This window comes from Parasteatoda tepidariorum, chromosome 10 (genome assembly GCF_982258835.1).
Source record: "Parasteatoda tepidariorum strain Cologne lab strain chromosome 10, Ptep-v5.0, whole genome shotgun sequence".
Lineage (NCBI taxonomy): Eukaryota > Metazoa > Arthropoda > Arachnida > Araneae > Theridiidae > Parasteatoda > Parasteatoda tepidariorum.
Genome location: NC_141764.1, coordinates 40,713,206 through 40,729,109, shown reverse-complemented (window position 1 = coordinate 40,729,109; position 15,904 = coordinate 40,713,206). Strand labels below are relative to the sequence as shown.

The 15,904-nt window shown below is 27.8% G+C and overlaps 2 protein-coding genes across 7 annotated transcripts in view; one reads left to right on the top strand and one right to left on the bottom strand.

Annotated features, from left to right (window-relative positions):
• Positions 1 to 3,347, bottom strand: part of LOC107454332 (rac GTPase-activating protein 1) — a 29,403-nt gene extending 26,056 nt beyond the window's left edge. For 2 of the 5 annotated variants that reach the window (XM_087153139.1, XM_087153142.1), the window contains exons 1-3: positions 3,258 to 3,347; positions 2,069 to 2,102; positions 43 to 138 (exon numbers count right to left, since the gene is read on the bottom strand). In XM_087153139.1, the coding sequence (XP_087009265.1) occupies positions 43 to 138; positions 2,069 to 2,102; positions 3,258 to 3,305 (178 nt within the window). In that variant the 5' untranslated portion in view covers positions 3,306 to 3,347. Of the gene's footprint in view, positions 1 to 42; positions 139 to 1,974; positions 2,108 to 2,421; positions 2,631 to 2,870; positions 3,152 to 3,257 lie in introns of those variants that run through there. The other 3 variants (XM_087153140.1, XM_087153143.1, XM_087153141.1) reach the window with 2 other exon arrangements.
• On the top strand, positions 2,206 to 13,688 carry LOC107454336 (pseudouridylate synthase TRUB2, mitochondrial). Of its 2 annotated transcripts, none has more exons than XM_087153146.1 (7): positions 2,206 to 2,313; positions 5,163 to 5,279; positions 7,590 to 7,670; positions 10,151 to 10,294; positions 10,831 to 10,903; positions 11,639 to 11,775; positions 13,331 to 13,688. In XM_087153146.1, exons 1-7 carry the CDS (start codon positions 2,247 to 2,249, stop codon positions 13,639 to 13,641), a joined length of 930 nt encoding a protein of 309 aa, XP_087009272.1. In that variant the 5' UTR covers positions 2,206 to 2,246; the 3' UTR covers positions 13,642 to 13,688. The 2 variants fall into 2 exon arrangements, with proteins under 2 accessions (XP_087009272.1, XP_087009271.1); XM_087153145.1 differs by lacking the exon at positions 2,206 to 2,313 and adding an exon at positions 3,513 to 3,924.
• Positions 13,689 to 15,904: the final 2,216 nt, after the last annotated feature.

Here is a 15,904-nt window from a genome sequence, read left to right as displayed (position 1 = left end):
GCATGCCTAGTATGAAGAATAAATTTAAAATAAGTTTCTAACCTTTCTCAAATCCCTCTGCTAATCCATTCATATGTCTACAAAAATCATCATACTCAGCCAGTAATGACAGCTTGTTTCTAGAAGTTCCCATGATATCTAAATACAAAAAAAAAAAAAAAAAAAAATCAAACATGTGAGGTGCGTAGCCAAATTATTCAACAAAAAATAAGCATCCTTTAAGTACTTTTCAACCACTCAAAAAATATTTTTAAGCACTTTATTTATTAATTAGGCAGGGTTGGAAAGTACTTGACAATTTACTGTTTTCTCTTGTTATAACCGCCATGTCAAAAAAAAACTTTTGGTGTTGTTTTTGACAATTGTCAAAAATCATGAAATTTTGAATCGTGTAAAATGAATGGCGTTTTCATACGCTACGGACTGACAATACGCCGAAATAGATTGGGGTTGAATTAATTGTGAAGACGTTGAATAGGATGATGTAAACTGTGTCTTTTTGCACAATTCGAAGCAGGGGTCTGTTTAGAAGAAATTTGGGTCCGTTAACGGATCCTTCACAAAATATCTTTTCATAAAAACGGACCCTTCACAAATTTGTTTATCTTCATTATTGTTTTGTTAATCGAATAAACCCTTCCCAGGAAGGGGGGGGGGAAGAAAGACAGATGTAAACGAACTAAATTTTGTCTTCGGCAGACGCTTCTTCCTTTATTCGTCCGAAATGAATATTCTGCGTTCAGCAGTACAGGCTAAATACCAAATATTTATATGCTGCAGAGCTAATTTAGTATCTGCAATTGCTGTTTATTTTTTAAAATTTAATTTTACAGTGTTGATCATAATCTTGTATGTATTAACAATTTAAAAACTCCTTGCAAAAGTTTTTTTGCAATAACTGACCCTATTTGCACAAATTAACAAAAACGGACCCTGGTGGAAAGAATGTGACTTAACGTTTATTTTATATTCACAAATTACGAGTAATTTTTTCACAATTTTACAAAAACAGACCCTTCACAAAATGTCTAGACAGACCCCTGCGAAGCAAAAATCAACATAGTAAATGAAAAATCTCATTTTGAAAAAGGGAAAAATTAAGCACGTTTTAAAAACACCCAATGAAAAAAAGCACCTTTAAGGGCTTTCAAAAAATGAAAATAAGCACCTTTAAGCACTTATAGTTATGAATGGCTAAAATATTTTTCAAAGTTAATGATAGACTGTTCACAAGACATTATCTACAGCGTGTTTCCCAAACTTATGACTTCTGTGTACCCTTTCTATATTTTTCGTAACGCTGTGTACCACTAATAAAAAAATCAATTTATTTTTTACCATAAAAAAGTCGCACAAAAGTTAAAATCACAACTGGCTGTTGACATCACTAATTATTAACTGTTAACTCTGCAAAAAATAGCCAATAGAAAAGTATGTAATGGTACATTTTCAAGGCTACCTTTGTTTTTAAATAATATTTTTGAAATTTTCGTTTTTTGCAGAACGTGTACCCCCGGAGGTACGCGTACCACACTTTGGGAAACACTGATCTACAGTATATAAATTACTTTTATTGAAAATTGGAAGAATTTTCATACCAGAATATGTGTTTATAAGATTAACTTGCAACAGTGGCCGAAGAAAAATTAAAATAAATAAATTAGAAATAATGTAATTTGATTTTTATAGATTGATAAAATTTCCTGGCTGTTCTTATGTTGTTTAGCATTAGTGAGTTTATTTAGTCTGGGCCACCCTATATTCTCCTGACCTTATTTTTGTGGGTAAATATTAAGGACGAAATTTGTACAAATACTTCTAAAGCTATGGGTAAATTCAACACTGTTCTTTAGGGAGGCCATCGAGAGCATCAATGTATTAAAATTTTTTTAGCTTCTCTCAGGCCATTCACATTATGGCAAATAAATTAATGAGAAAAATGTAGCACAAAATAAAAAAAATGCAGATAAATACCTATATTTGCATACGAAGCTGATATTAAAACAACGTGACCAAATTCTAAATAAAAAATAACTTAATACTTCTTCAACTTATTACAAACAAATACCTTTGCTGCAACATCTGCTTCTGTATTTCTTAAAGGCAGTGTCTATTACACCGACTATCGGTAAGATAGCCTCAGAGCTATCACGCCGACGTTGACAACAGCGCCACTTTACAGAAACTAATTCATCGGTACAATAGCTATAAGTTATGCTTTTCTACCTGGGTATGTGAAATTGGTAATGGGTTGTCATTGTTTGATGGGTTATCATTGTTTCACCAACAACAATATTCACATAATATTCACACGTAAGTCAGTGTAAATCACTCTGAGTAACAAAATAATTTCTTAACTATACAAACAATATTATGATAGAAAATGGAGATAATTAGAGTAAGTGTAGGAAAAAATTTTACCTATATGAAATGGAACAGAAATATAGATACTACTTGGAGATTCACATATTTTTGAACTTTCTCTTGGTGCTCAACAGGTATCAGGCTTTCTTTAGGCGAAGAACGGAACAAAGATTCGGAGAGGACATGGTCATGATCCTCATTCATTGATTTTATCTGCAAAAATTGTTTATCTGGAGATAGCAGCTGGACAATTTTGAGTAAAGGTTCTGGAAAATAAATTTTTTTTAAAACAAACTACGTATAAAAAATGTATAAACTAAACTCTATAAGGGCTTGCAGACACAATATAAAATAATAGATAGCAGGTCAGAGAACATATAAAACAAGAGTGTTAAATTGTTCTTTACAAGGTGTATAGTGACTATTGACATGGTGACATCAGGAACGATGTTGCTAATCAATTAACACATTTTAAAAATTAATTAAATAATACAAAATTTACTTACTTGGATTGGCGACTGTTATCTGTACATTTTTTTTAATGAATTCTTCCACCATGTGTATTTCAATTCCAGCGGAGCCTTATCAAATTTTTTAAATTTCTTTGAAGCATTTTGTAAAGTTTTCGCTTCTCTCTTCCAGAAGATCGTCCTTTTTTCTTTTTCAAATTCATGAATGGCTATTTGTTATTCTTCATATGAAGAAAATCAAGATGCTACAAAAATTGTAGCTGCCTTGACTACGATAAACAGAGCTAAATTATTTTTGAAAAAAAAATCGGAGAGTCACGTGGACAGATACGCTCTATGATTGGTTAAAAATTTGATCGGTAAGATAGCAAAATGAATTTTACTGCGCCGATAATCGGTGCAATAGACACTCCGTTTCTTAAAAGAGCGCGAAAATGACCATATGGTATTTTTATTTACATCCATTGCCATATTTTAGATATGTATATAAAAATTACAGTAAGAAAAAATTTTACATTTGTCTTCATATTATTAGTATTGATACCGTCATATCAAGAAAAAATTTCTTTTTCTTTTATCATTAGAAAGTGTTTTTGACATTAAGATAGGTTAATATAAGTGATCACTCATGATAAAAGTTAGTATTTTTTATATTCCGAAAATAATTTGAACTGAAATGAACTAAACTCACAACATAAGTAAACAAAACAAGTATACTCGTTGATATCGCATTCTTCTACAATCTACTAAACAAGTTTTATTTTTTCCTTTCTAATTTTGAATTAGTTTAATTTTAAAATGTGAGAGTAAATGTACAAAATGTTGTAGAAAGTACAAAATTCTGATGCTTCATTCAAAACAAATTTTTAATACTTTAAGAGAATTATTGGAAATACTTTTTTTAAAAGTATTCTTGTAAGGTCATAATATATCACTTCTGTTATTACACACATAAGATTTGTCACTATGCGAGCTTTGGCGTACGCACCAGACGCTTGGAAATATTTAAATGGTATTTTTTGTGTTTATAAACCTCCAAAACTTAATATCGGACATGTTTGGAATTCTCTTCTTGTAAATCTCTGTCGAGGTAATGCTTTATTGAACAAAATGTTACTCTTGTTTATTATGAATTTAATACATTAAGGTGATTTGATGGCCTTTATATTTTTCAGTGAAAATCATCGATTGTTGCCATTGATCTTTTATTGTAGTAATAGTTACCTAATATAGGTAACTATAGAAATTACTTTTTTGTGGCCTCCCTGAACGGAATTCTCAATTACTGATATATATGCATGTAACATAAAAGCTTCAATTAATCTTTTTATGTTAGTTTTTTTCTGAATATTCTTTTCTTTTCTTAGTTAAAATGAAATGCTTTCTCACACTTTTAAATTCACACCATGTCCTTAAATCTATTTTTGGCTCAACTATGCATTAATTAGAAGCAGGACGTTTTTCCCTTTAATCTTTGTGGGAATCACTCGACCTATTTCATAAACCAATAGTAATTTCTAAGATTTCCCTCTTTTCCCTAAATAGAGACATTTACGGATTTTACATTGCAAGATTTTCCCTAACATATTACTGAGGAGTGCAACATTTTGTGTACACTTTTTCATGACTGCTCTGTCTAACAATTAATAAATAAATTTTGTACCCTCCTTCCTTGCCTAAGACCTGTTTTAATCCATCCACTCGGCAACGTTATATCTATATTTTTTCTTTTGCCTTTTTAATTTAGTTGAAAGCTAATCTGATTTTGTTACATAATTTTCTTCTTTCTAACAGCTTTTATTTTGATACCAGCTGGCAGTATCAAATATAAGGTGTATATTCAAAGATCTGAAAAACTTACTTTTCACTGGTTAAGGGTATAAGAAATAATATTCTGTGGTCTGAGTTTCATTTCAAGATAAAATAAAACTAGGAATATCTAAAAATAAAAGATTAAAAAGAATGAGAAATCTAATCTATCAGGGATAAATCTTTTGAAATTATGTACTTGTTCATTTGATGAGTAACTAAAAAATTTCACTTATCACCATTTTCAATTACACCAGTCAGTTCATATTAGATTCCCGAAAAAATTGCTACAACATTTGAAAAATGAAATAAATTTAACCAATACTGTTATTAAGTAATACAGTATTGGTTGATACTGTTATTAATGATTTGTTTCATACTTTAAATTTATTCTATTGCATTATATTTTTTATTATATGATAAAATCACTAAATATCTGTTGTCAATTTTGAAAGATATGACTTTTTTATTCTGAAAGGAATTTGTTTAAAATAATTCTAATTTTCATTCTTTTATTAGATATAAATGCAATGGAAAAACGAACTCCAAAAGACCTTGTTCTGTTAAAAGGATCTATAGCAACAGGACAACCATTTTCTGTGGAAGTGTCATCAAATTTTGCTGACCATGAGTTGGGTAAAAATAATAAATTTTTTCTGTCCAGTAAACATTATGCATAATCTTACCATAAAATTTATTTAACTACATTTTACTATTCTCATAAAACCCATAAATTATTCTTATAATTTAATTAGAAATTAATGCTTTAAAATGATAAAAGAAATACATAATTCTTTTAAATGAATTTTAATTTTGTCTAGTTTAAACTTTAAGTTTCATCATTTTTTAATTTTGTTTTTGCATTGCTATAAATAAAATAGTTTTTTTACAGCCTGAATTAGATGTCTTCTTTCGACTTACTTAAAGACACTCTATACCAGCAACTCCCAATTTTCTTGACTATAGAAATCTAAATGATTGATACCTTTTTGGTGGAACTTCGATTTTAGTTTATCAAATGTATTGACTAGAACTGGGCTATAAATCGATGCATCGGGAATATATTGATTCTATGCAATCATCGCCGATCCGATGTTTGGATAGGCAATTTTACGAAGCATCGGAAATTGAGATGTTTGCGATACTTCGATGTCTACACGTACAATATTGAGCATTGTTCCCTATAGAACATTGATATCTGCAAGCTCGCACGAAGAGTATTTTCTTCCATAAGTGTGCAGTGATGGCTGTGGCGGTGATCTTTTTCTTTCCCCGATTTTTTTACATCGTGACTCATCGTTTGGTTAATAAGATGAATCTGAATGTGATTGAGATGTTGTGCAAATCTTATTGATTTTTTTTTTACAATCAATCCAGCTGTTTAACGTTTTTTTACCGCTATTTTGCAGGCATCCACATCATTAAATATTGAGAAATAATTATAAAAAAAGGCAATGTTTATTTTAAAAAATGTAACTTAATAATTGTGAATTTACGCAGTGCTAAATATAAAACATTAATGTATGAAAACATCGCGATGCATGAAAATATTACGATATTAGCGTGACGATACATTGCGATGTCAAAATCTTAACAGCGCCCAGTCTTAGTATTGACCAAAAAAGTCGAATTTTAAAGCCATTGTTAAGCAAAATCGTTCAACGGGATTCAGGGATCTAGAAATTAGGTGTTTGATAATCAAGAAATACTTTTTTTTTACTGGATCTTCTCCACATCTAGCTATTTTTGTCATGCATTTAATTAGATTTTCTGTAATGTTGTGTGGTTTTCCAGATTGGTCAATCATATAGTTTAAAAGGAATAATGTTCTTGTTGTGCTTTCACTTTAGGTTTTTACACATCTGAGTTTTTCAAATCATAAACAAGTTCTAACTCTCGGATCAGTGTATCAATCAAAAAACACTTTTTTTTTATTACTTTTTTTACCACATCATCCCCTTGTCCAGGGCAAACTATTTCTGTCTTGCATAGTTTAATTAAATTTTCTGTAATGGTGTGTGTGGTTTTCCAGACTGGCCAATCATGTAATTTATCAGAAATGATATCTTTGTTCTGTTTTCATTTTTAGGTTTTTAAGCCTATCATAAGCTAGTTCTAACTATCCCAACTCCCTGTCCTTCTTCTACGGAACTGTAAAATTTTTCAAAACTTTACTTCAGAAACGCTGTTCTTTCTTATATTAGACTAAATAGTAAAGAGATGGTGTGAATTTGATGAGGCTTTTTTTTTACTAGTGTCCACTGAGGATTGCTTGCATTTATCTGTGTTAAAAACCTTGTATAAATGGGGTTTTAGACTGATAGGATATCCCATATACCCAGTTTTGTTTTACATCTTTTTAAAACAGTACCTATATAAATCAATGTCTGAGATTTTGTTTCTTTTATGGGAATGCGGGTTTTTGTCAATAAGCTGTGTTATCCATTCAACAGATTTTATAACACAGATACTGATGAATAACACATCAAAGAAATAAGAAATAAAAATTAAATGGTTGACTGTTATCAATCAGATCCCATCCTCGTCGCTAACTGTGAGGTTTTGTTTCTTTTATAGGGAATGTCGGTTTATGTCAATTTGCTGTGTTATCCATTCAACAGATTTTATAACACAGACACTTTTATTACGAACAACATGTCAAACAAATTAGGAATGCGATCAAATGGTCGACAGCTCTCAATTATCTTGACCTTGTCGAACTGTAGATTTATTCTCAATATCAAATGTAGCTTTTGTATTATGATTTTTAAGATATTTTTATCATCTTTAATTCAAATTTTACAGCTGTACTTTAGTGCTTGTCATTATCAAGTTTAAATGAAATTATTAAACTTCATCATTTCTTTATCTTCAGTTGTATAATTCTTAAATTTTATTAAATAATCATTATTTTTCTTCTTTTCACTAACCATATTTTCATATTAGTTGTAGGGCAACGATATCAAAGACAAGACATCAGATTGAAAGCTATTGACACATTAGGAGTTAACACTTCTGGAGTTATGAGTAAAAAACTTTTAAACTATTATTTTTTTAAAAATTGTTATTGCCAATATATTTATGATCTAACTTATTCAAAGATGTTATGAGTAACGTTTGCAAACAGCAACAGGCAAACAGCGGTTTAGTATTTTTTTTAAAAAAACTATATTTCGATAAATTTTGAAATGAAAATATTCAAAATAAATGTTGTTCATAGTTAAGGCTAATAATAATCATAATAAAAACTAGATATATAGGGAGTACAAATTAGTTTGGTCCGTTTTTTTTTTTTTTGTGGTCAAAAATACATTTATTTCAGAACAAAATGAATGAACAGATTATTCAAAGTAGTCACTGGCTGCTACTTTTCCCACCTCACGGGAAATTTTTGAATTCCATCTCGAAAAAATGTCTCATCTTTTGAGGCGATCCAAGTTAGGAGCCAATTTCAGATTTTTGCAAATAAGTGAACCGGTGCCCTACCAAATCATGGTGCATCCGTCGGAACAACCAGTAATTAGAAGGAGCAATGCCCAGCGAATACGGTAAAATATCCTACTTGAGCGTTTCCAAATAATCTTTTGCGACATGAGGCCGACTGTTATCATGCATAGGAATAACTTGGTAATATCTTTGCTTGTATTTTGGCCATTTTTCTCGTAATGCATGGCTCAAACGAATCAATTGTAGCCTATACCGATCGCCTGCCAGGTTGTAGCTGCTCGTAGTATACAACGCCATTCTTGAAACCATTCCCTATATGTTTAATCAGTTGGAGCATTGTCTCCATAAACTTCTACTAGCATTCAATAGGCTTCAGCTGCGCTTTTCTTCCAATTAAAGCAGAAACATAAAACCTTCCATGCTGCTTAGTTACCACAAAATTTGATATATTCAACAAAGTAAAAAACAAGGTTTTTCTATGAAACTCTAAGCGATATAAACTGAATATTATTGTCAGATCTCTAACCTCTCTGAAACCACCAAAATCAGCTGTCACTGTGAAACATTCATAACAGCCAGAGCCATCTTTTGAAAACGGACCAAACTAATTTGTACTCCCAATGTTATAGTTGTATTATAAGAAATAAAATAATTAAGTTGAATACTGTGCTAACCTTAGTTTTTAAAAGTATTAAACCTTTGTTTTTTTGTTGAAGCATTTAATAATTATCATTGCAATTGTAACTAATTGTGAATATATTTCTATGTTCTTTTCGAGCTCTTCCATACTTTTGAGGCAGATCATTAAAATATGAGTGCTTTACACTTGTCCATGTGATCAGCCATGAAAACATGTCTAGAGCCATATAAACAACGTAAGGAAAAGTCCATAAATTTAAAGCAAAACAAGTAGAAGACAAGCAATTATGTCTAGTAAAAGTCTAAAGTCAGTAGAAGGTCTGGGACCAGAATATTTACATGAAAGAGTATACTCCATTCTTGTTGAGCATGCTCCATTCCAAATTGTCTTGAGCATGTGCAAAATCATTCATTTTGAATTTATAAAATTTCTTTTAATTAGTAATTTAATTGAGTGAAAAGACAAAGGCTTGAAGTGCTTTAGGATGATTGTTTTTCTTTTCTTTGCTTTAGTTAGCCTTTTCATTTCCTGGTTCTACAGGAACACATTGCTATTATGTAGTGTAAAAAATTAAATTTGTAAAATTATGTGTTTTAATAATGAAAATTTATTTTAGCCTTTGTTTGTTATGTTTATTATAAAAAAAATAATTGCAAACAAAATCTTCCTCAAAACTGAAGTAAAGTAAAATGAATTTTATTTATAAAAATTCTAAATACTTCATTAAAATAGTGAAATGTAACAACCATGTTTCAATTGTGCAAACAACTTTATGCAACAAGTATGGTATATTATGAAAAGTTCGCTATTATAACAAGTTTATAATTCACTGTCAAAATACTAAGATTTATGATACAAAAATTTTATGTCTATAACAAATTAAAAAATGTTCTAAACTTTAAAAATTGAAATATTTGAAAGGAAACAAATGACAATAGTTCAAAATAGTAATTTTGACTAAAATATTTTTCCATTGGAAAATGTATGAAATATTTTTCTATACAGGGACAGTGTAGAATTATGATTACTAACTAAAGAATTAGCATCAAATTTAATAAAACAAAGTATGCTAGACACATTAGAATTTGAAAGAATTTTGATTTAAAAAAAACAACAAAAAACGTAAATTTACCACTGAGGCCTTATTGGCTATTGATCATTAACTTATTAAATTCTTATCAACATATCTATCATCTGCTTAAGCTGCTAATCCAATCAAAATCATATTAGTAAGGCTTTATGATACAGCTGAATTTTTATTCAATGGCATTCTACTTAACCATGATTGAAATTTCTATTTAACCATATGGCATTCGCTCAGGCAGAAAGTTGCATCTAGTAAATGCTATTATTTATACAAAATCAGTTATAAGATATTTAACAAAATTAACATATTTGTTTTTAATTTAAATAATTATAGTGTTTGCTGTTAATGGAGCTTGCAAGAAAATTGAAAACATTGGTTCAAGTACATTTCTTCGTAAATATGAAGTGAAAGGAAAATTTGGTTTGTGTTCACGAAATTTTATGGATGATGGAAAAATTGTTGAAAGGTCAACGTATTGTAAGTGATAATTTTTGATTTTTGTAGCATTAAATATTTAAATACATTATTTATTTATTTTTTGAACCATTTAAAACTATGTATCAACACTTATTGATTCACTCATAGCCCTTTGCTTGTAGTGTTTAACATGGCGAAACCTGTCATTCTGGTTATTGTACCAACAGTAAGTAAAAGGTCAAACATGTGGCCACAAAGATTAACACACCTCACCTCATGTGATTTCTTTTTATGGGAACAGAAAGTTTTATGTCAGACAAAATATTTTTGATCCACTAAAAATACTATAAGGACTTAAAGTATGCATTTGTGCATCATTTAGAACAATTAACGTAGCTGTAAAGAAAACTTATTAATTTTTTAATGTATTAATTATGTTGTATATCACTTATTATGAAACGTGTAATAGTTATGAAAATATTAATATTTGAAATATGGTTATTCAATAACTCCGTATAATACATCAAAAAAATTATTTATTAAAATTCATAATATTTTACAAATTTTGAACGAAGTAATTTTTTCTTTTATTCTAGCTCACATACGTCAAGGAGGCATTGATCGATTATTGTCATCCATACAGTTTACTCATCAAGCTTTAGCTTATCGGTAAATTTAATTAATAAAATATAGTATTTTATTTAAATTTCTAGAATATTTTTATAACTTCAAGATTTATTTATAAATAACTGAAAATTGTTTAGAAATTGTAGAAAGATTAAAATTTTTGATTTGAATATGAATCTAATTTGTTTTAAAAAAAATTTGTTATGTATTCTTCTTATGCAATTTTATGGAGACAGTGACTTATATTAAGTCAAAATAACATTTCATGGAATTTTCTTACTTACATTATTTTTACCCCCAAGTACAGTTCTTTTGAAAAACAAACTGATAATTAAGTAATTAAAATTACTATTTCAATTACTTTTGCGAATGAAAGTTTGGAATATTTGTGACGGTTAAACTTTTCTAGAGATAAATATGTCTTATATAATATGTTCTAGAGATAAATATGTTCTAGAAATAAATATGAAAGCTAAAATTTTCAAACCTTTTAAAAATAATTATGATCATGTTTACATTATCCAAATGAGTATAAAGGTATATTTGGTACTATATATGAATAAAACAAAAACAACATAATTAAAGCAAAAATAAAGGTACAGGAATGGACATGTTGTATTATTCATGTTTACATTATATTTGTTTATTAGTTGATAAAGCATTTTTATTGTCTGAAAAATGTCACCCACAGAATTATTTACATTTAATGCTAGCATAGCTTAATGAATTAAAAATACATATAAATTATGTTATCCTTTATTTCAAACTTTTTTATAGCTATTCTGGAGTTGATATACAAAGCCAAGAAGCATATGAATTAGCTAGTAAAGGATTAGTTCGTCCAATCGGAAGAACAAAGCCGATTCTTTATAACATTAAATGCTCAAGATTAGCATTACCTGAATTCACACTAGGTATTCCATTAATATATTTTTTAAATATCTATTTTCATAAAATTAAAGTTATGCACTTTGATATTTTAAGATTGTTATAAGAAAAACTATAATTTGTTTTACAAAATATGAAGGTTTTAAGTAATTAAAATATTACACTATTCTAAAATAATGGTAGAAACACTTTCAGTTTTTGAATATCTCAAGAAATACTCTAAATTATTATTTGATAACTTAAGAGGTGTTTAGTTCATGCAATTTCTCATACTTAGCGGTACGGTTTAAAGCTTTTAGAAGTTTGAGAAAGAAACAATAAATTATGAATGAAAACAAGTATTTTTGAATACTTGATGCCAGAAAATCAAGCGATAAGCGTGAAAATTGTATCAATTACTTTGGTTGTTATTTGCAATAGCTTCATTCAATTTCCCAAACTTTGCTTAAATATTTTGGAGATTTGGACATTTTTTTTAAAAACCAATTATTTTATCTAACTTTTTTTTTGACAAAACTTTAAGTTTGGGGCAATTTAAGAATAATTACAAAATTATATTATGAAATTTGAGAAAGAAAAATAAAAACTGTGTAAGTGCAAAAAAAAAAAAAAAAAACGTAATTTTTTAAAATTAATTTTGTATTGAATCATATTTGGCAACTAATGAAAGAAGTCTGATTTAAATATTTTAAAAGTTTCGTTCAGTTTTCTCGCTTCAGTTTCGCTTTTAAAAGGAAATCTCAAAACGATAAGGGGTTTTTCACAATTTAATTTTGTTCTTGCTGTCCAGTTATTATAAGGTAGTGTCATTTTCTATAATACATAATAAAATTGGTGTAAACCCCCTGATCATTTTGAGCTTTTTTTTAAAAAGTACAACTTAAAAAATTGCTCAAAACTTTCTACGTTTTAAGATATTTAAATCAGATTTTTTTCATTAATTGACAAATACAATTCATTACAAATTTATGAAAAAATAAGTTTAAACTTTTTCTGTGCATGCCTACTATAAAAGAACAACTTGAAATACTCATATCTCGCACAATTTTAAAACAATAATTTTGTAATTAATTTTAAATTGCTACAAATATTTTGTTTAATTTTACTGCATATTTTAAAAGTTGTGACAAAAAAAAAAAAAAAAAAAAAAAAGCGAAACAGAAAGAAATTAGTTTTTTTTTTTTTTTTTTTTTAAATAAAAATGTCCATATCTTCATAAATATTTAAGCTAGGTAAATATTTCTTGAAAAATTTAAAAAAATGTCAAAAACTGAAATATCTCTTCCATTATTGTAGGGTAGTGTATATTAATTGCAAATGTGGTCCCAGGCATTGTCTCAAGAATGCCAGAGAAAATTCTGCTTGTTGGTTATGACTTTGCTCTAGTAGTAAGTGTGTGTATGTTCGTTTAAGAATAGTGGTTGCAAAATTTTTTTTGACATTTGAGGAAAATAGTTTGATTTCTTGTAGTTTATAATATTTTTAGAATAATTGTTCTCAGACTGTGCCAGAAAGATTAAACAATATGCATAATGAATGAAACTTAATGTGTGTATTCTTAAAGTAACATTATTATTTTAGATATCCATTGTTTTAATGAAACAGAAGAGTTTTTAGCAGAATTAGTTCATCAAATAGGAATATATCTGAAAAGTTCAGCAGTTTGCACAGGATTGAGGAGGGTACAGTTTGGACATTTTACAACAGATATAGCTCTGATTAGAAAACACTGGACATTAGAAAATATTTTGAATAATATAACATTATGTAAGAAAATTTTTGATAAAGATGAATTTGCTCCTTCTTCACCAAAATTAGAAGCTATTAAGCCATCAAAATTGAATGAAGCTTTAGAATACATGCAAAATGAATCAAGAGAAGATGTTTTATAGATATTTGTTTAGGTGAGATAAATGTATATTTTCTGTCGAATTAAAAATTTGCATTGATATTTTATTTAAATTATATTGATAACTAAAAATATGTTTTTGTTTTGGTATTTTTACAAAAAATATTTTAAATATGAATCTACCTAGAAATTTTTTGCGTTTCTTATAGAAAAATTTACTATATTATTTCTCCAAATAACAATTCAAATTTTAACTAAAGTATAGCTCTATATTTTAAAAAAAAATTTCAGACACCTAACCAATTTTAATTCATTAACACAATTTTTTACAGTAAAAAAATATTATTTCGGACTTTTCTTTTCTTTAAGCAGACTATCAAAATGTAAACAATTCAAGGATCTTAGATACAATTTGGGAGTTAATATCAGAGATGATTGTAAATCCGGATTTTTCCGGAAATCCAAGGTCCAGAAGTATTAAGAAATCATCGATTACATTTATGTATAAAAACTCTTGTATATTTTATTTAGAAATATTAGGACAAGAATTTATACTTGACATATTTTTCATTTGTAAATATTTTTTCTGGTAAAATAATAAATGTGATTAGAGATTAAAATAAACTTATACATAACTCATTTAAATTATGCTGCATATAATTTATTTAGAATTTCATGTTTTGAAAATATCAATGGCTTAAATTTATAAAGAAATTAATTTTTTAAATGCATCAATGATTTTACTCAAGAAATTTTTAGGATTTTTGAGTTGGGCTCACAATCACCCCTGTATTATAATAAGTATATTATTTACAATAATTATTAAGCCAAAACTATATAAAAGAAAGCAGATTTCTATTGATTATATAACTAACCAAAATATTTTTATATTCTTGCTAATTTATCAAAAATTATTAGTGAAAACATATTAGTAATACTGTTCATCCTGATTAACAAATTTAAATGTGTGAAAAGTAATAACTTTAAATAGATGCAGACTGCATTTATTGTACACATGAAGAAATGATTTGACTAGCAAAAAAGAATTGTAATTATTTTTATGGAAGCATTAACTCAGAGCAAGTTGTGGAAATTGGACACAAATGTCTACTGGAAAAGTGTAGAATTTATATTATACCAAACATAGTTTACTTTAACCAACTTATAATCAGGATTCACATCAGCAACGAAAATTTAGTGGTCTAATAGGACCACCTAGGTATTTATTTAGTGGTCCAAAAAAGTAATATGGTAGATAAACTTGAGAAAAGAGTTGAACATAATTCATGTTATGGTACACATCAAAAATAATTAATTGCCACCCTAAACTGATTAAATTTATTACCTCATAGTAATTGAAGATCAGTATTTATAAAAATTAAGTTCTAAAAAGCTAAAATATTAGTATATAGATTCAACACACAGATTAAAATACTGAAACCAAATAAATAAATAAAAATTTCTAAAAATTATAAAATTTTAAATAAAGTTAAGTTTAAAAGAGAAATTTTTTTTATTATTGTGAACAGTTAAACTGTCAGTACATCAATACGAAGTGCAGTACAACATGTAAATTTGAAAATTAAACAAAAATTTTTTTGTACCAGACACTTTCTGTTATTTTATTTGAATACCAGGCATTTCAAATTTCTTACCATGTATAGAACGAATTAGCAAAAAAAAAAAAAAAAAAAAAAAATTCTGAATGCATGGAATTTGAGGCAAATTACCATTCTGTAAATTCTAAAAATATTTAAATGGGAGAAATTTGTCACCCATGCATATGATTTCAGCGACATTTGTAGAACATTTGGTAACGATTGTCATCATGAGCCCTACTTATAATGTAGCAAAAAATTTTTGAAACATTTACTGAAATACATTTTGTTCTAGAAAGCTTATTTTTTCAGTTAATTAACAAAAATAACTATGCAACTCTATGGTTTTTAATAAGCTAATTAATATGAATTTCTACAATTTATATTAGAAGTTGAGTATAATTAATTTCCAGCATTAGGAGGCATTGCCCTAAATTTTGAAATATTAACAAAAAGACTAAAAAATTTATATATACAATAGGTGTTACAACAACTTTATCAAAAAAAAAAAAAAAAAATTAAGAATGAGAACACTGCTTCACACCTATGCTTTTATACAGGCTGTAGGTGTGATGGAAATTTAATTGTGTGCATATCATACCATGGTTTATCTGTCATACAAATTTCCTTCCTGGTATGGAAATTTTGATGGTGAGTAGTGTATGCTTGAAACTTTATATTATGGAATAAAAATAAATAATTCCAAAA

Bases quoted from the DNA above. Each gene is read 5' to 3' on its own strand.
- LOC107454336 (XM_087153145.1), top strand. From the start codon at position 3,801: ATGCGAGCTTTGGCGTACGCACCAGACGCTTGGAAATATTTAAATGGT. The intron at 3,925-5,162 runs GTAATGCTTTAT...TTCTTTTATTAG, and splicing joins TCTTGTAAATCTCTGTCGAG to ATATAAATGCAATGGAAAAA. The intron at 5,280-7,589 runs GTAAAAATAATA...TTTTCATATTAG, and splicing joins TTTTGCTGACCATGAGTTGG to TTGTAGGGCAACGATATCAA.